The sequence below is a fragment of the Amblyraja radiata genome, chromosome X, assembly GCF_010909765.2.
Source record: "Amblyraja radiata isolate CabotCenter1 chromosome X, sAmbRad1.1.pri, whole genome shotgun sequence".
Taxonomy (NCBI): domain Eukaryota; kingdom Metazoa; phylum Chordata; class Chondrichthyes; order Rajiformes; family Rajidae; genus Amblyraja; species Amblyraja radiata.
The window spans coordinates 263,461-285,155 of record NC_045999.1 but is presented as its reverse complement, the minus strand read 5'-3'; the positions used below and the strand labels follow the sequence as shown (position 1 = coordinate 285,155).

Here is a 21,695-nt window from a genome sequence, read left to right as displayed (position 1 = left end):
TCAAAGTCTACAGAGAGATTTATGCCAGTTGGAAGAGTGGACTGAAAGATGGCAGATGGAGTTTAATGCTGATAAGTGTGAGGTGCTACATCTTGGCAGGACAAATCAAAATAGGACGTACATGGTAAATGGTAGGGAATTGAAGAATGCAGGTGAACAGAGGGATCTGGGAATAACTGTGCACAGTTCCCTGAAAGTGGAATCTCATGTAGATAGGGTGGTAAAGAAAGCTTTTGGTGTGCTGGCCTTTATAAATCAGAGCATTGAGTATAGAAGTTGGGATGTAATGTTAAAATTGTACAAGGCATTGGTGAGGCCAATTCTGGAGTATGGGGTACAATTTTGGTCGCCTAATTATAGGAAGGATGTCAACAAAATCGAGAGAGTACAGAGGAGATTTACTAGAATGTTGCCTGGGTTTCAGCAACTAAGTTACAGAGAAAGGTTGAACAAGTTAGGGCTTTATTCTTTGGAGCGCAGAAGGTTAAGGGGGGACTTGATAGAGGTCTTTAAAATGATGAGAGGGATAGACAGAGTTGACGTGGATAAGCTTTTCCCACTGAGAGTAGGGAAGATTCAAACAAGGGGACATGACTTGAGAATTAAGGGACAGAAGTTTAGGGGTAACATGAGGGGGAACTTCTTTACTCAGAGAGTGGTGGCTGTGTGGAATGAGCTTCCAGGGAAGGTGGTGGAGGCAGGTTCGTTTTTATCATTTAAAAATAAATTGGTTAGTTATATGGACGGGAAAGGAATGGAGGGTTATGGTCTGAGCGTAGGTATATGGGACTTGGGGAGAATACGTGTTCGGCACGGACTAGAAAGGTCGAGATGGCCTGTTTCCGTGCTGTAATTGTTATATGGTTATATTATATGGTTAAATATGTCTTTATTCTTGTTCATGCTTTTGTGTTTTTTCATGCCTTACCCCTTAGAATCTTTGTCGTTTATACCTGTATAGGATGCAGGATGTGGAAGTTAGAAGCATGCTAAGCAAAATAAATAGAGGCAACAAAGCATTCAGGAGAAGAGGTTAAAGTATGAAAAACTATTGAGGATAAGTTAAAGGTACTGTAGCTAAATGCAGGAAGGAGTTGTTACACAGTACAGGAATGAATGGTAGAAATAGAAGGAAATGGATGTGATCTAATTGGCATGACTGAAACGCTGCCAGAAGTGAGAGCTGAATGATTTGGGCCATTTGACATTCAGGAGCAACGAAAGGACATGGGTTAGCACTGTTAACAAGGAATGTGTTCAATACGAGGGGAAATTGCCTCAGTAGCATGGATCAGTTTGGGTGGAATGCACAGGGCAGAAAACTTTGGAAATTATTATAGGCTACCAAATAGTACACAATGTCAGGAAATTTTAAAATGCATGTAATGGGTAATATGGATAACATGGGGGACATGAATCTACATTTAGGACGACAGATGGCACAATGGGCTAAGTGTTTGGCTGGCGACCGGAAGGTAGCCGGTTCGAATCCGGCTTAGAGTGCATACTGTCGTTGTGTCCTTGGGCAAGACACTTCACCCACCTTTGCCTGTGTGTGAATGTGTGTAAGTGATTGGTGGTGGTCGGAGGGGCCGTAGGCGCAGATTAGCAGCCACGCTTCCGTCAGTCTGCCCCAGGGCAGCTGTGGCTACAGAAGTAGCTCACCACCACCGAGTGTGACTGAGGAGTGTATGAATAATGCGATGTAAAGCGCCTTGAGTATTCTAGAAAGGCGCTATATAAATCCCATCCATTATTATTATTATTACATAGAGATTGTATGCCAGCTTAGCACAGTACAAGAGTGAAGGGGTCTTCATGAAGTTATGTAGGGCTTAGGCGAGAGTTGAGCATCTGTGGCAGTGAACAGGTTGAAGTGATGTGGGAAATGGGATCAGTGGGATTGCTCGGCTGGGAGCTGGCATGGACCCAGTGAGCGTTCTTCTGTATTGTTACATGATAACTTTATACCTGGCAGCTTAAAACCCCAGGGAAATACAATTATCTTACTGATGTCTCATGTTTATGTATTCTGCATCTTTCCTGTTATTGCCTTTTTTTAACTCCATCCTGTTTTCTGTGCTTTATCATTGTTTATCGCAATTTTCTTTCTTTCTCTCCCCCTCCCCTCTCCTCTCCCCCCTGTCTCTCCCCCCTGTCTCTCCCCCCTGTCTCTCCCCCCTGTCTCTCCCCCCTGTCTCTCCCCCCTGTCTCTCCCCCCTGTCTCTCCCCCCTGTCTCTCCCCCCTGTCTCTCCCCCCCTGTCTCTCCCCCCGTCTCTCCCCCCGTCTCTCCCCCCCTGTCTCTCCCCCCCTGTCTCTCCCCCCCTGTCTCTCCCCCCCTGTCTCTCCCCCCCTGTCTCTCCCCCCCTGTCTCTCCCCCCCTGTCTCTCCCCCCCTGTCTCTCCCGCCCTGTCTCTCCCGCCCTGTCTCTCCCGCCCTGTCTCTCTCTCTCTCGCCCTGTCTCTCTCTCTCTCGCCCTGTCTCTCTCTCTCTCGCCCTGTCTCTCTCTCTCTCGCCCTGTCTCTCTCTCTCGCCCTGTCTCTCTCTCTCGCCCTGTCTCTCTCTCTCTCCCCTGTCTCTTGCTGTTCCTTCCTGTCATCCTCCATTGGTCTTGTTAAATTGGGTTCAGGGAAGATTGGCAACTGACATTGTTCAGACTGCTTTTTCTATCCTTGGTTATTTGAAAATGCTCCCAACACACATACTTTGATCATTTTAATTATCATTTTAATTTTTAAAGTCTGATGCCTGATTTTTGCATTCTTTCCTAATCTTGAGATTTGCTGGGAGAACATAGGACTGTGCAGCAGAGGGTAACCATCATGGCCATAGTCTATGATCCGTTACGGTTGTGGGAGGGAAAGGATGTGATGGGCGGAGGCTTGCATGAAAATTATGAAAAGCAAGCGGTTAGTTGTAATTCGCAACAGTGAACCTAACCTAATGAGGATTTCACTACAATTAATTCTAAACATATTAAAAGTCAAGACCCTTTGTAACGATAGAATGTATTTTAAGTTAGGGATTTGTTAAATTAAACATCAGTAACCACATTACAATATTACCATGTGTAAAATGTGTGCATTGGAACATGCAGATTAGAATGATCTATTGACTTGAATTTACTATTTAATGAAATGGGGTAGCTGGAAATCGACCTGTTTTCATAAAATTGCAATTGAATAGATGTAAACCAAGCACTTGAATTGTTCAAAGGTACACAAAATTGCTGGGGAAACTCAGCGGGTGCAGCAGCATCTATGGAGCGAAGGAAATAGGCAACGTTTCGGGCTGAAACCCTTCTTCAGACTGATGGGGGGTGGGGAAAGAAAGAAGGAAAAGGGGAGGAGGAGGAGGAGCCCGAGGGCGGGAGGGTGGGAGGAGACAGCTAGAGGGTTAAGGAAGGGGAGGAGACAGCACGGGCTAGCCAAATTGGGAGAATTCAATGTTAATGCCATAAGGACGCAAGGTCCCCAGACGGAATATGAGGTGCTGTTCCTCCAATTTCCGCTGTTGCTCACTCTGGCAATGGAGGAGACCCAGGACAGAGAGGTCGGATTGGGAATGGGAGGGGGAGTTGAAGTGCTGAGCCACCGGGAGGTCAGGTAGGTTATTGCGGACTGAGCGGGGGTGTTCGGCGAAACGATCGCCCAACCTACGCTTGGTCTCACCGATGTAAATCAGCTGACATCTAGAGCAGCGGATGCAGTAGATGAGGTTGGAGGAGATACAGGTGAACCTTTGTCGCACCTGGAACGACTGCTTGGGACCTTGAATGGAGTCGAGGGGGGAGGTGAAGGGACAGGTGTTGCATTTCTTGCGGTTGCAACGGAAAGTGCCCGGGGAGGGGGTGGGGCGGGAGGGAAAGGAAGAGTTGACGAGGGAGTTGCGGAGGGAGCGGTCTTTGCGGAAGGCAGACATGGGGGGAGATGGGAAGATGTGGCGAGTGGTGGGGTCACGTTGGAGGTGGCGGAAATGGCGGAGGATTATGTGTTGTATTTGCCGGCTGGTGGGGTGAAAGGTGAGGACCAGAGGGACTCTGCCCTTGTTGCGTGTGCGGGGATGGGGAGAGAGAGCAGTGTTACGGGGTATGGATGAGACCCTGGTGTGAGCCTCATCTATGGTGGCGGAGGGGAATCCCCGTTCCCTGAAGAACGAGGACATTTCCGATGCCCTGGTATGAAATGTCTCATCCTGGGAACAGATGCGGCGTAGGCGGAGGAATTGGGAGTAGGGGATGGAGTCTTTACAGGGGGCAGGGTGGGAAGACGTGTAGTCCAGATAGCCATGTGAGTCAGTGGGTTTGTAATGTATGTCGGTCAGGAGTCTGTCCCCTGCGATGGAGATGGTGAGGTCAAGGAATGGTAGGGAAGTGTCGGAAATCGTCCAGGTGTATTGGAGTGCCGGATGGAAGTTGGTGGTGAAGTGGATGAAGTCAGTCAGTTGTGTGTGGGTGCAGGAGGTGGCACCAAAGCAGTCGTCAATGTAACGGAGGTAGAGGTCGGGGATGGGACCCTGGTACGTCTCGAACAAGGATTGTTCAACGTGCCCGACAAAGAGGCAGGCGTAGCTGGGGCCCATGCGTGTGCCCATAGCTACGCCTTGTGTACCCGCTGAGTTTCCCCAGCAATTTTGTGTACCTTCGATATTCCAGCATCTGCAGTTCCCTTTTGAACACTTGAATTGTTCAAGTTGGAAGGAGTGTAATGCTTTTTTTACTCTCCAGTGGGATTTATAAACCTCCTGATGTGTGTTCCTTTGCATGCCATTCTGACTGCATCAATCACTACAGGCTAACAGATTGAATACCATGGTTCACACCCAGTGGAGGCTTTGCATTCCATCGAATTATTGTTCCATTTGTGCAATCTTAATGAAACAAAAGTTAATCAGTCATAATTTAGCCTCAGCAGATCTCAGTTTGAAGTCTATTGTGCATATAGTGCTTCTAGTTGCTTTCCCCCTTGCTGCTCTTTTTGCTCTTCCCCTGAAAAGGCAGTAATGTGGATGTGAAATATCAAACGTTCCATCCTGGTCACAGGGTGGAGCTGACCTGGGGAACAGTTGCTTTGTAGTGAAACTGGTTACTCCATTCCTGCTGCACCCATTGAGTTTCATCCTAGTCACATGACTATGGCTGGAATGTGTGAAGTTACAATAACTAATCTGTATTGAGTTAACCAAGATAAGTATTATCTCGACTGGCATGTTGTTGGAATTGCCATATGTACGAGGGCCAGTAAATGGGATTTTAGGGTACAGAAGATCAACAAAGCAAATTTCATTTAATTGTTAAATGTATCCAGGTGTTCTATGTACAAGCTGTGTTGGAATTATTCTAAAATCTGCTTCACATGTTGTCAGTCATTGAGTGCACGTGTTTTCAGCCTTGAATGTTTTTGTTGTTGTGGAAAACAATCGATCTTCAATTAAAGGAAAATGTTGATCTTTTTTGTATATTACCTAAATGAACCCTCTGCAAGATGCTTGTCCACATCAAGCTAAAGCTTGCGTAATGTCACTTGTGCAAGATGAAAAAATCTTATTGTACAATGGGAGTACTTGGATTCCACTAATTACTAGATTTATTTACAAAAAACAGTAAATTATTCTTTGTCATTTGGTGAAATGTAAATAACCATTGAAACATCAAAACAAAACAAAATTAACAAACCTTTTTAAGGAAGAGTTAGATATATTCTCACGTGTAGGAAGGAACTGTAGGGATGCTGGTTTAAACCAAAGATTGACACAAAGGGCTGTCACCAGTGACATAAAGGTCCCTCTCAGAAGAGGAGGGCCTTCGGGAATGGTGACAGGGAGGAGGTGAAATGCTATGGGGAATAAAGGGGAGGTCATTTAAGACTGAGGTGAGAAAAAACTTTTTCACCCAGAGAGTTGTGAATTTATGGAATTCCCTGCCACAGAGGGCAGTGGAGGCCAAGTCACTGGATGGATTTAAGAGAGAGTTGGATAGAGCTCTAGGGGCTAGTGGAGTCGAGGGATATGGGGAGAAGGCAGGCACGGGTTATTGATAGGGGAAGATCAGCCATGATCACAATGAATAGAGGTGCTGGCTCGAAGGGCCGAATGGCCTCCTCCTGCACCTATTTTCTATGTGACTGAGACGGGGCAAGGGCGACTACAGGAGGAAGCTGAAACTTCATACCACTCCACACATCCCTCGTTGTTCTGCTGAAGAGCATTACATGCTACAAGAAGACCAGTGGCCTGGGGAGGGAGAGCAATCAGGACTCGGCCAACAATCTAAACCTGTTTTTTTAATAGATTTGATAGTGGGGCCTCTGCCCACCCTCCCCCCTACCTAGATTTCCAGGTAGATGCTGCAGATGTTCTACCAATCGGTCGGTGGTAGCCAGTGCCATCATCTTCGCTGCCTTGTGTGGGGTCAGCAGGGTGAAGGGGGATAGAAATAACAAACTTATCAGGAAGGCTGGCTCTGTCCTGGGGGTGGAGTTGGATTCATAGGAAGTGGTCTTGAAGGGGTGGATGCTTCCCAAACTGCAGAGCATCCTGGACAATACAACTCACCCCCTCCTTGACACACTGGTAAACCTGAGGAGTACCTTCAGCAACATACTGGTTCCACCAAGATGCAGAACAAACCATACAGGAGATCCTTTTTCCATGTGGCTATCAAATTGTACAACTACTCACCCTTCTGTTATGGGGTAGACTGAGACTGATGTCCCTCCCCCCTCCCCATCCCAATCATTGATGGCACATCTCCAATCCTTTCCACTCGTCACTTTAGTTTCACATTTCATGTATTTTGTGTTTTTATGACTGTTGGCAGATCAATTTCCCTCCTGGGATAAATGAAGTTCTATCGTATCATATCATAAAAAGCTGGAGTAAGTCAGCGGGTCAGACAACATCTCTGGTGAAAAGGAATAGGTGACGTTTTGGATCGAGACCTTTAAGACTGAGAGTTAGAGGAAAGGGAAATGAGAAATCGACGGCAATATAGAGAGATATAGAACAAATGATATGTAAAAAAGGAGCGCTGATACAGGCCATTGTTAGCTGTGCCAAGTTACAGGCAATGAGACTCAACAAGATGACTTTGAGGCTAGTATGACGACTTGGGTGGGGGAGGGACGGAGAGGGAATGCAAGGGTTATTTGAAATTAGAGCAATCAATATTAATACTGAAGGTAGACACAAAATGCTGGAGTAACTCAGCGGGATCAGTCGGAAGAAGGGTCTTGACCTGAAATGTCACCCTTCTCTCCAGAGATGGTGTCTGTCCTGCTGAGTTACTCCAGCATTTTGTGTCTACCTTCGATTTAAACTAGCATCTGCAGTTCTTTCCTACTCAATATTTATAGCGCTGGGTTTTCAGCTGCCCATATGAAATATGAGGAGCTATTCCTCATATTTGCATTTGGCCTCACTCTGTCACTAGAGGAGCACCAGAACAGAAAGGTCTGTGTGGAAATGGGAAGGGGAGTTAAAGTATTTGGAAACTGGATGATTAGGTTGGCTCGGGTGGAGTGAGCAAAGGTGTTCAGCGAAATGATCGCCCAGTCTATGTCTGGTACCGAGGAGACACGTGTGAAGGCCTCATCTATGATGGAAGAGGGGAACCTCTGTTCCCTAAAGAATGAGGACGTCTCTGATGTCCTGGTATGGAACACATCATCTTTTTCATGGGCACAGATGAGGCTTAGATGGAGGAATTGGGAGCAGGGGATAGGGTCTTTGCAGGAAGCAGGGTGGGAGGCAGTGTAGTCTAGATAGTTGTGGCAGTCAGGTTTATAATAGACGTCAGTTGATAGTCTATCTCCTGTGCGATTCTCTGTTCTACACTCTCAGTGCCCTGCTACTTACTGTGCAAGTTCTGTCCTGGCTTAATTTATCAAAATGCAACACTTCATACTTGTCAGAGTTATATTAAATCTGGCAATTATTGCCGCACTCTTCCAGTTGATTAAATTCTGTTGTAATCTTAGGCAACTACGGACCTGCTAATCATGCCAACTACAATCTCCTTCCAACACATTGTAAATTCAACTTCTGTTTAAAAAGTTTGGGTGAGATTTAATTGTTTCAGTTAAATAAAAATGATACCTTGACAGAGTTAGAATATGATTTTGGTGCGGATGTGAATTTAATAGGGGACCTGTTGTCTGATTTATTTGTGATTGACTTGAAGAACATGCTGAGATTGTGATGCTGCGGTTGATCCCATACACTGCTACTTGTTTAGATGCTTGCTGATATTGGCATGGTGACATGGTTATTGTAAACCTGCAGCTTGGCTTTGGACTTCAAACCTAGAAGCAGCTTTGCTTACTGCACTGATGTGAGAATTGCAATTCCTTTATCTGCAAAACACAAACTTCAACCATGGGCGCTTTGGCAAAATTAGTTGATGGTTAGAGGTAGCTTTTTAGCAGCTGTAAGTCACTGAATGGCACTTCCTTCTCGATGGATTCACCATGCCCTGGATAAGTTAAAAGTGATAAATACATTGAACAAGTCTTTGTGTGGCTACTGCTTATAATAAATTAAAGTTTTGCTAATTATAAGGTGCAGGATTACTGTGAGTATAATTTTTCACTGCAACTTTCTTACCCCCCAGGGGCAAAATTAAAACTCCTTGCCTCATTTTGTCTATTGAATGGAGACTTTTGTACTCCTACCAACTCTACTGGCCAATTTCAGTTTGGCATGGAAAAAGACCGGGGAGGTGATTGTCGTGCATGTGCAGTGGCCAACAAGATTTTCATTGTACTTGCAGCTCATACATGTGCATATGGCAAGAGAACAGTGATATTCTGGAACATTTCAGAATGCGACAAATAATACATTTTCCATTCAACCGCATAAATGCAAAAGGGGAACATGGACAACAAGATCCTAGTAAATTTCAAGGGAGGGAGGAGAGTATGGAGCGTGGGTCCCAGGGTCTCCTGGCGAGTGGCAGGGAGTGCTGGATAGTTCCTCCTAGACAGCCAGTGCCAAATGCTTGGGATCTTTTAATATTCATGTAGTATTATAGAATTAGGTCTATAATTAGAATTTTACTGTTAATCTTAAAGTTTGACCTTTGACAGCCCAATTCTGATACAAACTCAAAAGACAGGTTATTTGAAATTGCTTATTTCAGTATGGAGTAGCTAAGACTGCATGGGACATGTGCAGATGAACGAACGATTGTAACAGCTGAAATGTCTTCCAACATTATAAAATGTTGGTTAAAACGTACTTGGAGTATTGTGTGCACTTCTGCAGTTTGCTCTGGAGAGGAAGCAGGGAATATTCACTAGGATGTTGTGTATTGGAAGCTTACGGTTAAGGGGAGATTGGATAGCTGGGGTTGTTTTCCTTGGAGCAAAGGGCTGAAATGATAGAGGTATCTAAAATTATGATGTGAATTGATGGGGTAGATGGTAAGAATCTTTTTACCCAAGATAGTGGTGTCTCGGGCAAGACATTATCGGTTTGTGAGAGGTTGGAGGGTTAGGAAGGACCTGGGGGTGTAACTCTTGACTCTCAGACTAAGAACATAATTTACAGAATGAAAGAGAAACCATTGTGACAAATTAAATTATCATGGAGAGAAACATTTTAAACAACATGTTGGAGTTAAAATAAAAATTATACTCTGAAATTATACTCTGAAAATACAGCCAGACAAAGTCCTATTTATGCCTCCTGATCCCAGAGACATTCACTCTTCTAATGATGCCAACGTATCAAACTTCACCAGGAGCTTTTATTTTCTGCAGTAACTTTTAATGTGAAACTGATCAAATGCCTTCTGGAGATTTAAAAATAATGCAGGCACCGTTTATTTCTTGAAAGAGTTTGCTGCTTTGTAGTGAGATTAAACCGTATAAAGATTCTGTATCCCCGCTGTGGAGTTGGCACGTGCTAGGTGCTTACACATTCTCTCCATTGTTCGTTTCTGATGGTTTTTCAGCATCTTGATATAATTTGTGCGTTTTGCTGGCAGTGCTGAATATTCTACAGTTGCACAGGCCTATGCTCAGAGGCCATGGCATGGGTTGGATTTGTCTGAGATATGGGAGCTTCAATTAGTTTTGCAAATGGGTTCCTAATTTATTATGAACCCCATTGAAATTGAGAATAAGCAGAAAGAGATTTGGCCCCATAATTGATTTGGTCTGTTCACTCTGCTCAAACTGGTCGATCCAGGTCCTATTTGTACTGGGAGTGGTTCTCTCATGGCACTGTCTGTCTGGAATCTAGCATAAGGAGGTTGTTTTGATGACATAAAGTTGCTGTGCTGGCTTGTCTTCCTTGTGCTGTTTTGAAATGAGTGGTAATTATTTTAAAATCGTGTTTGTGCAGCATGCTGTATGATCTGCCTGTTAGTGAAGCAGGATGCTAAATGCCAGTGATGTTTACAGCACTAATCTGTCTGACTCCACTGATTTGTGACAAAGATTGTAGTTGATCACATGAGCCAGTCAGAATCGCAACAAATGGAGTGTCTCAGCAATATTTTTGGTGCTGGCAGAATAACAATTAAAGCAAACGTTGTGGTATCTTGTATGAAATCCACATAATATACTTAAATTACAGTCATTGTCGACCTGTAGCCTACACATGTTATTCAAGGAAAATATTGAGGTGCAGCCAGCTAATAAATGTTTAGAAGATAGACACAAAAATCTGGAGCAACTCAGCGGGCAGGCAGCAACTCTGGAGAGACGGAATGGGCGACGTTAGTGAAGGAGGGCTCTGTTTCCAGGGCTTGTGATTCCTGCTAGGCTGAGGAGGGACGGGCGTCGCGTGGAAGCTTTACTTTGTGCTCTACTGGCTTCCTTGCCAAATGGAAAAAGAATTAGTGGTCCCATGAAGCAGTTCAAGCAATTGAGATGCTGGAGTAATTCAGCACAAAATGCTGGAGTAATTCAGCGGGACAGGCAGCATCTCTGGAGAAAAGGATTGGAATTAAGAAAGGGTATTTGACTTTTTCCTCCATGTCAAATTGTTGCAGGAAGAAATGGTCAAGTTGTGTACTTTATCTCAAGGCCATTAAATTATTTTAATCACTTCCTAAACCATTCAACTTTTTATTTCTCTCAATGCAAGGATGTAGTTACCAACTGTGCTTCATATAGACATGTAAACCTTTGTTAATCTAGTGTGCTCGTGACTTTGAAAAGTGACTCTGGAGAAAGTTGAATTGTATTTCTTGCTAGTTGCGAGCTGTGCTTCTGGCAGTGTTGCCCCAACCCAAAACATCACCTATTCATGTTCTCCTGAGATACTGCCTGACCCACTGAGATACTCCAGCACTTTTGTAAACCAGCATCTGCAGTTCCTTGTTTCTAAATTATTACTGAGTTGTGGGTTTCATACAAAGTGTTTGCTGTTATCTAGCCCAGTAGAAGACACCACACCTCAAAACCTCCCTCTTTATTCATATCTCTTATCTCTTCCATTTAAAACAAATCTGGGATGGAAATGATTTTACATTTGAAGAAAATTAGAAATCTTGAATTTGTCCAGCATCTTTACAGAGCAATGCAAACACTTTGTAAACTCAAAGCTTTTTTTTGATATGTCAAAGCATTCATACACCTTGGGTGTGAACAGAGTTGCATTGAAGGTGCTTGATATGATCTGCAATACTGACATTGAATAGTATTCTGTTCCATGTAAGCTCACCTGATGGACTTGAGGGAGAGAAGCTAAAGACAGAGTGCAGAAAAGACCATTGCACAAGAGTGCAGGAACTTTTATTGAAGAGAATAAATCGGGTTTGGAGATTGAAGGCCCTGGTCTACTCTGATGGGCATGGAGGGCATTGGGTAAAATGGTTGGAATTCCTGTTGTGTGCAGTTTGGGGAGATTTGTTTATTGGAATAGTGGAGTTGTGGGAGAGGGTTGAGAGTAGGAAAGGGAATGAAAGTGAGTACCCGTAGCAGAGCAGATGTTTTAACTCTAGTTTCCCCTTCTAGTTTTTTGAAGTTTGCAATGTTTCCTCAGTAGGGCCACCAAAGAAAGTAAGAAACATGAAGTCAGTGGAAGAATAGCACAGATTATAAATATTCTGTTATAAGCAATCTGTTCATTAGTAGTGTAATCAGTGGAGTTCCCCTAAAATTCTGTCCCGTGTGTGTGTGTGTGAGAGATTGCAGTGAAAACAGTATTTTCTAGCAGGCCTAAGTCTAATTTCAAGTATCGACTTTTAAGTGCTTTTGTCCATTGACTGCATTTATGGCTGGATGTTCATTTATTTTCTACTTCTGAATTAATGGAACTATGAACACTTGCTAAATATGTTGGCATTCTCTTGTATTCTAGAACACAGTCATGGAGGAGACGGTGATATGGGAACAGCAGACAGCCACGCTTCACAGGGTGAGTCGTTGGCTCCATCTGATTATCCAGTGAACACTAGGTTATTGAGGATCCGTGCGTATAACAGATGAGCACCAGGTGGTGCAAAGCTGCAAATGGAGACATGTTATACCTTTAACCTAATGATGGAGACTGTGTAAATGTTCAGTAAGCACGCCATTTCAACCAAATCCAGTCCAGACTATACGTAATAGGTGCCAGAGAGGTAGCAATTAAATTTGAGGTGGGAAAATCAACCAAAACACTCTTGGATATTATCCAGTAATTGCTATGAAAATGTGCACATTGTTAGCTGGGATGTTATAGTTTATTGCTCCTCTTAGTCGAGTCAGATGATTGTGCCCTAGTGTAGACTAAACCTCTGTCTCACCTGGAAGATCTGTTCGAGTTCTTGAATGGAGATGAGGGAGGAGGTGCATTTGCAGGGGAAAGTGCCTGAGAGGTGGCGGGGACGGATGATTGAACTAAGGAGTGATGAGAAAGCGGTCTGTGTGGAAAGCTGGAAGGGGCAGGATCTGAAGATGTGACTGATGGTGGATTGTATTGATGCTGCTAGATATTGTAGAATAAGATGTTGGATGCAGAGGCCGATGGAATGAAAGGTTAGGACCAGGGGAACTATCATTGTTCTGCTTGGAGGGAGGGGTGTGTGCAAGAACGGAGCTGTGGGAAACTGAGAGGAATCTATGAAGAATGGGGAACATCTATATCTTAGAGTGGAGATGCAGCAAAGACAAGACTGTGAGAAAGGGATTTCATCCCAGCGAGGTGCAGTTAAGATAGCTGTGGGAGTTGGTGGGTGCGTAGAAGCCGTCTGTGAATAATCTGTCTCCTGAGATGGATGTGGAGCAATCAAGAAAGGGGAGCAAAGTGCCAGAGGTGGCCCAAGTGACTGAAGGTTGAATGATGAAGTTGAAATTGAGTTCTGCATGGGTGTAGAAGGCGTGTACAATGTCGTTGTCTCTGTGGCAAAGACAGAATTGGGGATAGACACAAAAAGCTGGAATAACTCAACGGGTCAGGCAGCATCTCTGGAGAGAAGGAATGGATGACGTTTCGGGTCGAGACCCTTCGTCAGACTTGGGGAGTGTTGTTGGAGTACGTTTGGAGCCAAGTGTTTACACAGCAAACAAACAGACAAAAGTAGCAAATGCCCACGTCTATGCCTTTTTGATTTGAAGAAAGTGAGAAGAATCAACACAAAGGTAGTTTCAGCACCGTGGCGCAGTGGTAGAGTTGCTGCCATGTAGTGCCAGAGACCCGGGTTCGATACTGATTCTGGGAACTGTCTGTACGGGGTTGTACATTCTCCTTGTGACCATGTGTTTTTTCCGGGTGCTCCGGTTTCCTCCCATATTTCAAAGAGGTGCAGGTTTGTAGGTTAATTGGCTGCTTGTAAAGTTGTTGAGGGTGCAGGCTAGTTCCATGCGAAGGCCAGTTCTTATCTGCCTGCACTTTCCGCCAAGAGGAAGAGCGCAATAGTTGACAGAAACGTGACGGATCTCTGTTTTGGGAAGATACGAGGCCTGATGGCCTGATAGAGGGCAGGAGAAATCATGCCTGACCTTGAGAGAGGAAAGAAGGAAGGACCTATATGTCTTGGCAGAGAGATCTAAAATAAGAGGGTTTAGATTTTAAGTGATTGGTAGAAAGATTGAATTGCATTAGAAGAAAAACGTTATTTCCCCAGAAGGTGGTCTGAAATTTGCTGCCTGATAGGGTGGTGGAGGCAGAAAGGTTCTTTAAAGGGACATACACGTTTGCAGACAGGGAACCAGGCTGTCTTCTGACTGTTGGGGATGATGGGCAAAATGGCCTCCTGTAAATGTTTTGTGATTTGTTACATCCTGTTGTGTATGTTACCAATCTCACTTACCTCGACGGAGATGTGATCTTTCTCCATGTCACATCTCTGTCCCCTCCCCATGGCCTAACAACTGGATTGGTGTGGCCTTTCCTGGAGACCGGCCTGGAGCTTTAAGCCGCAAGCGCGGCGCGGACTTACCATCGCGCAGCGGGCAATCCTTTGCTGAGGATTGCTGTGTTAGTGCTCTGACCGCAGGGCTTGTGGACTTTAACACTAGGCATTTAAACTATAAGAGAGTGTGGGGAGTGAAAGGGGATTATAGTTATCAGCCATGATCAAGTGTGATGGCAGGGCAAGCTCTAGAAGCCCGTTGGTAACCACTTGTGTCTTGGTCTTGGGTTCCTTCACAGACTTTCCTTCCGTTCTCTGCAGCTCTTTCTCTCTTGCAATTTAACATGCTTGTTTTATCACGTTTCTATTCTGAAGTGTCCTTGGCTCAAAATGTCAAATCTGCTTTCTCCCACTGATGTTACCTAATCTGATGAGTGCTTCCTGTATTCTCTGTTTTGAATGCATCTAAGTTGCTGTGTTCATTCAGAGTAAGATTATCAAGGACAATTAAATTATTTTTGTTTTAGTGTGAGCATTTTTAGTTTATCTACCATTTACTACTGTTTTGGTCACATGCGGTGAGTGAGATATGTCTTTAAATTTCAGGCTCCTGGCTTTGGATTTGGAATTGCGATATCAGGAGGGAAGGATAACCCCCACTTCCAGAGTGGGGAAACCTCCATAGTCATTTCAGATGTTTTGAAAGGAGGACCAGCTGAAGGCTTGCTGCAGTAAGTCAGAAAACTACACTATCTCATGAATGTGTCGCTTAAGTATTCAATGTGATGCGACAGACAGGAATTGGCATTCCGTTTTTTCTGATTTTCCAGGATCTGAGCTGCAATAGTTTACGCCAACATTTATTGCCCATCCTGAACTGTCCTCGGGTTCATTTGGAATTTGAAACATTATCCAGCCGTAGTAATAATTAAAGAATGAACAATTGTTACAAAAACCCATCTAGCACACGTCCTCCAGGGGAGGAAGTCAGTCTTGGGATGGCGGGACAGTCATATGCTGAGAGAATGGAGTGGCTGGGCTTGTATACTCTGGAATTTAGTAGGATGAGAGGGAATTTTATTGAAACATATAAGAGTATTAAGGGTTTGGACACGCTAGAGGCAGGAAACGTGTTCCCGATGTTGGGGGAGTCCAGAACAGGGGCCACAGTTTAAGAATAAGGGGTAAGCCATTTAGAACGTAGATGAGGAAACACTTTTTCACGGAGTTGTGAGCCTGTGGAATTCTCTGCCTCAGAGGGCGGTGGAGGCCGGTTCTCTGGTCTCTTAAAGATAGCGGTCAGGGATTATGGGGAGAAGGCAGGAACGGGGTACTGATTGTGGATGATCAGTCATGATCACATTGAATGGCGGTGCTGGCTACCGAATGGCCTACTCCTACACACATTGTCTATCTTCCTTACCTAGGGTCTGCCCTAAATGTGACTCCAGGCCCTCACCACCTGGTCAACTCTTAATTCATCAAACATGAAGCACAGAAACGGGCCCTTTGAATCTCTGTGTTGATCATGATGCCGAATTAAACTCCCCTTGCACATGATCCCTCTCACTTAATTCCCAGCGTATCCATGTGCTTGTCTAAATGCCTTGTAAATGCCATATAGTATCTGCTTCCACCATCACCCCTGGCAGTGCATTCCAGGCAACCACCACTCAACAAAAAAAACATGCCCCCACATCTTTAAATTTACTCCATCTGACCTTAAAGCTTTGCCCTCTTGACTTTGCCACTTCCATCCTGGGGAAAAAAGGTTCTGATTTTCTACCCACTCTATCTATGCCTCTCCCAATTTTATGTATTTCCATCAATTCTCCCCTCAAACTCCATTCTAGAGAAAATAATCGCAAGTTTGACCAACCCCTTCTTCCCTAATATACTGCTCACCCCTCCCCTTCCTCTGTAGTTCCCATCTGCCTCTGTTTCTCATTCCATCTCGATTCACTTTGCCGTGGTAAATTCCTGAATCTGCAGCCTTGTATTCTCCACTTGTCCCCTTCCATTCCTCTGTCACCATCTTCACCTTTCCCCCTGCCCACCTGACTTATCTGCCAGTCAACCCTTCCTCACCTCTATCCGACTTGCTACTGTTGACTCAACCCTCTCTGTCACCCCTTTACGACGGCCTTTCCAGCGTTCTGGTTTTTGGAGGACATTCCAGGATCAGCAGACTTTTGTCTGCCAGACATTCTGACTACAGTCTTTTTCTTCCCCTCCCTTAAAGGCATGAGGTTCACATCTTAAAATGCCTTTGAAATTAAAGATAAGAAGTTTTGTGAAGTGGAACTCAGAACAGTTGTTAGGCCGAAGCATCCTATTCTTCCCATATCTGGGCAAAGGGCACATTTCTCTGTTCTGGTTGTCAATTTTATAGCAAACTGTGTGCAGTCATTTTAAAAGTAGTTTGGGTTGAAATGGGCAGTCTTGTTTCACACATGACTCAAGAATTGCTTCATTTAGTTCAAATGTTGATCTAAAAATTCCATTAATTTAAATAAAGGATGAATCCTCCTAATCCAGAAAAGACCTTTAAATAGCCATTGTTTGAAGAATTTGTTTATAGAGATCTTGTTCTGCTTAATCAAACCCAGAATCTCATCTACAAATAGAAATCTGATGCTGAAGAGATGGAGTACTTACTTTTTATAAATTGGTTGACGGCACAGAGGCCCCATTTTCATCATGCGTTTTTTCTCTCCCAGTGAAAATGACCGGGTTGCCATGGTTAATGGTGTTTCAATGGATAACGTGGAACATGCATTTGCGGTCCAGCAGCTGCGGAAAAGTGGAAAGAATGCAAAAATTGTAAGTTGAACCATAAAATATGATATTTCAAAATGGGAGGTGAAACCTGTTTTTGTGGTAAAAGGTAACATGGGCCAACCTGTAATAATCAATCCATTGACATTCATATTTATTCCAAAAAACATATTGCATTTATCAGGACCGAACATAATATTGTGCATTCTAGTTTTAAAATTTGGGAAATGAATGCAACTGACCAATTGTTCAATGAACAGTTATCAGTGGAACAGAGTAATGGAGATGACACATGATCCAGTATTGAATGTACTCAATTTTCATATTTGTGCCTCCATGTGACGCTCAAAGCCAAATGGGCCATTGCGTTCTCAAGGCAGCCAGTTCTCAAGGCAATCCTGTTTCCCATTAAACTTCTCTCAGTTGTGCATGTAAGTGATCTCTCCCCTCCCCCCCCCCCCCCCCCCCCCCCGGCCCTCCGTTCCCCCCTGACGATTCTCCTGCCACTCACTGGTGTAATTCACTGTGGCCAATTAGCCTCTCACCAAGCATTTATTTTGGAGTGGAAGGAAACTGGAGCACCTGGAGTGAGCACGCATTATCACGGAGCATGGAAAAACAAGCCCTTCGACCCAACTTGTCCATACCCACCAAGTTACCTAACCGAGCTAGTCCCACTTGCCAGCTGCTGGCCTTTCCCATACTTGTACCAGTCCAAGTTTATTTTAAAACTTCATAATTGTATCCAGTCCTACAGTGTCCATTAAAAGCTCATTCCATTTACACGTCCTCCGTATGAAAAAGTTGCCACTGCAGTCCCTTGTAAATCTTTCCGTTTTCACCTTAAATTTGTGCCCTGTAGTTCTAGACTCTCCTGCCTTTGTGGAAATGTATTTGGCCATCTATTTTATCTTTATATATATATATCTATAATGATATTATACACTTTTTAGTAGGTCACCCTTCAACCTCCCATGCCCCAGTGAAAAAGGACCTCACCTCTCCAGCTCTCCTTATCTCTCAAACCCTCCAGTCCTGGTAAGGGACTCTCATATCTCTTTTTGCTCCCTTTCCAATTTAATGACATCCTTCTTGTAGCAGGACAATTAGAATTAGTACTCCATATCTGTCATCATATCCATACAATGATGCATTTTCCACTATAAATTATTATTTTATGGCAATTCTTAAGGGCCATGTGGTCAGGAAGCAGCCCTTTGGCCCACCATGCCTACTTGAATGATTCCCATTTGCCTACATTTGGCCCAAATCCCTTTAAACCTTTCTTATTAATTTACCTGGCTAAACACCTCTTATTTCAATTAGTGTATTTCCTCAGGTAAGGATCGGTATTCATCGATGAAGTTGCAAAATTAAATTTTCTTTTTTGTTTTCTGTAACTTTGAAATTTCTCAGATTTAATTTTCATTTTTCCACAAAGCCATGGTTACCAGATGACAAAATTGTCCTCTCATCTCAGTGTATATTTTGTGTGAATAGATAAGCTCTTCTGCATTCTGATGATTATGGGCTGAAGCACAGAGCATGAGACAGATGGCACAAAAAAGCAGTGACATCCGTTATACCTACAGGAGAGAGCAGAGGGGGCTCTGGTTTAATGTTTGAAATGAAAGCATGCAGCACTACATCAATACTTCATTGGAGTGAAGTCTTGAAATGTGTACCCGGTTTCTGGAGTAGGACTTCCCCCATAGTTTACTCATGTGGGTTAGAGTATTTGCAACAGTGGCGACTATCTAAATGGTGTCAAGTTGGGAAAAGGGGAAGTACAACGGGTTCTGGGGGTCCTTGTATGAAAGTAAGCATGCAGGTACAGCAGGCAGCAAAGAAAGCGAATGGCATGTTAGCCTTTATAACAAGAGGAATCGAATATAGGAGCAAAGAGGACCTTCTGCAGTTGTACATAGCCCTAGCGAGACCACACCTGGAGTATTGTGTACAGTTTTGGTCCCCTAATTTTTGCTATTTTAGGGGACCAAAACTGTACACAATTGGACATTCTTGCTATTGAGGGAGTGCATCGTAGGTTTACATGGCTAATTCCCGGAATGGCGGGACTGTCATATGCTGAGAGAATGGAGCAGCTGGGCTTGTACACTCTGGAGTTTAGAAGGATGAGAGGGAATTTCATTGAAACATATAAGATTGTTAAGGGTTTGGACACGATAGAGGCAGGAAACATGTTCCCGATGTTGCGAGAGTCCAGAACCAGGGGCCACAGTTTCAGAATAAGAAGTAAGCCATTTAGAACGGAGACGAGGAAACACTTTTTCTCACAGAGAGTGGTGAGTCTGTGGAATTCTCTGCCTCAGAGGGCGGTGGAGGCGGGTTCTCTGGATGCTTTCAAGAGAGAGCTAGATAGGGCTTAAAAATAGCGGAGTCAGGAGATATGGGGAGAAGGCAGGAACGGGGTACTGATTGGGGATGATCAGCCATGATCACATTGGCGGTGCTGGCTCGAAGGGCCAAATGGCCTACTCCTGCACCTATTGTCTATTGACATGAATTCCAAACTAACTCAGTAAAAATGGAAGTAGTTAATGCTTAGGCTCTGATAACCTGCTGTTTTTAAATACTTGCAGACGATCAGGAGGAAAAGGAAAATTCAGATGCCGGTGACTCGAGCAGAGCCGGATCGATTGCCTGTATCGGAGCCTGAGGAGGATAGTTTTGAAGACGAGGAGGTTTATGATCGTAAAAGTGGACGAAGTGGGCGGAGTCCTTATGGCGGGAGGAGGAATGAGAAGAAGATTGGGAGGCATGAAGATCGAGAGAGAAGCTTGTCACCAAGATCAGAGCGACGATCGGTGTCTTCACATCTCCCACCTAAACCCATTAAAGTGTCATTGGTAAAGTCAAGAAAGAGTGAAGGTGTGTACATCTAAAATAATAGCTGCACATATCTCGCGTGGAGATCATGCATTTAGTATATTGGTCTGACTGAAAATATCACCAAAGCTGAGCAATAGAATAAAAGTTACGTTACTAGTAAGCTTTAGATTTTCTTGTAGAGGTTTATAACCATTCGTAACAAGATGAGTTGAACTACTGACTGCATGTCTAAAAAAGGGTTCCGATCCAAAATGTCTGAACCTATATCTTAGAAGGGTCCTGACCTAAATCGTCACTACCCATGTTCTCCAGAGATACAGCCTGCTAAGTTATTCTAGCTCTTTGTCTTTTTTTTGTAAACCAGCATCTGTAATTCCTAGTTTCTCTATTTTACATCTGGCTCTAATTGGCCTTGGATAATAAAACTGGAAGAGGAGATTGTAGGAAGGTACTGCAGATGCTGGTTTATACCCACGATAGACACAAAAATCTGGAGTAAATCAGCAGGACAGGCAGCATCTCTGGAGAGAAGGAATGGGTGACGTTTCGGATCGAGACCCTTCAGACTGAAGAAACGTCACCCACCCAGAGATGCTGCCTGCCCCGCTGAGTTACTCCAGCTTTATGTGGCTGTCTCTGGAAGGGGATATTGTGCTTGATTGGTCCTGTCCAACACCATAGCTGTAAAGGCTTTTGCACATCAGGCCAGACCAGAATTGTAGAAACAGGATTGTACCTAGTTTTGATGTCCTTCAAAGTTGAATTTCATGTTGATATTCACTGTCTTACACATGGTGTTTATCTACCAGGGTACAGTATCTAGACGTTTTGCTTATGCCTGCAATTCCGATTCCAAGCTAGTGCTTTCTTGACAAGACTGGAGATTTGGAGACTATAATGACATTTGGGCAAACTACTAGCAGCCAGTGTGGGCTGTTTGGAGGAGGAGGAGGGTTCACTCTGGAGGTGTTTGTGGTGCAAGGGATGGATGTTACAATGGAAGGCGTGCAGTTGGCTCACTGCGCTGAGGTTTTGTTTCATTGCTTTCTGTGTGCTCTGGAGTTTGGATCAGTTTTCAACAATCTGGTTTGTAAGCATGATGTCACTTTGTTCATACTGAGCTGTGTAATCGGTTGTGAATGGAGTGTCCACATGCTTGAGGCAAGTTTTCACGATGTCTGGCCTTGCCACAGTCAGGCCACACAGGCTTGCATGGATATTTATGATGTTTGTAATGGTCCTGTCACAAGACTGGAACGCGAGTTTGAATCTACCCGTGAAGATTTAAATTGTTGAACTATTGCAATTAAGAAATTCCAACGGTAATTGCCGGCAGTTCCACATTGTTCAATTCAATTCAATTCAACTTTATTGTCATTGCACAGATACAAGTATGGGTACAACGAAATGCAGTTTAGCGTCAGTCCGTAGTAATAGTGCAATATAGAAATAAAAATACAGAATAAGCAAACAATGTGGACGGAGAAACTGGAGAAATCTATCGGCGGGACTCCGAGTTCAGCAATGTGATAGTGTTGTTGTAGAAGCTGTTCCTCATCCTACTAGTACGAGACCTGAGGCTCCTGTACCGCCTCCCTGATGTACCGCCTCCTGATTTGTATATTTTGTTCTACATTGCTATTTCCAGGATCTGCAGTTTAACATTTACTGATTTGATATGGCCTATTTTACGTTGCATTCCACAAGAAGTTATTTTACAACCAACTTGGATAGCATTTAAATTATAATGACTGGTTTAAAACAGTATTAAAATGTTGA

The 21,695-nt window shown here is 44.0% G+C and overlaps 2 protein-coding genes across 9 annotated transcripts in view; one reads left to right on the top strand and one right to left on the bottom strand.

Moving 5' to 3' along the window:
* Positions 1-21,695, bottom strand: part of mtmr10 (myotubularin related protein 10) — a 902,395-nt gene that overhangs the window by 764,052 nt on the left and 116,648 nt on the right. The gene's annotated exons all lie outside the window — the stretch shown is intronic.
* Positions 1-21,695, top strand: part of tjp1 (tight junction protein 1) — a 96,694-nt gene that overhangs the window by 38,161 nt on the left and 36,838 nt on the right. For 7 of the 8 annotated variants that reach the window (XM_033015092.1, XM_033015087.1, XM_033015086.1 and 4 more), the window contains 4 exons: positions 12,311-12,367; positions 14,892-15,016; positions 17,006-17,108; positions 19,667-19,955. In XM_033015092.1, coding sequence (XP_032870983.1) covers positions 12,311-12,367; positions 14,892-15,016; positions 17,006-17,108; positions 19,667-19,955 — 574 coding nt within the window. Of the gene's footprint in view, positions 1-961; positions 1,058-12,310; positions 12,368-14,891; positions 15,017-17,005; positions 17,109-19,666; positions 19,956-21,695 lie in introns of all 8 variants that reach the window. The other variant, XM_033015089.1, reaches the window with a different exon arrangement.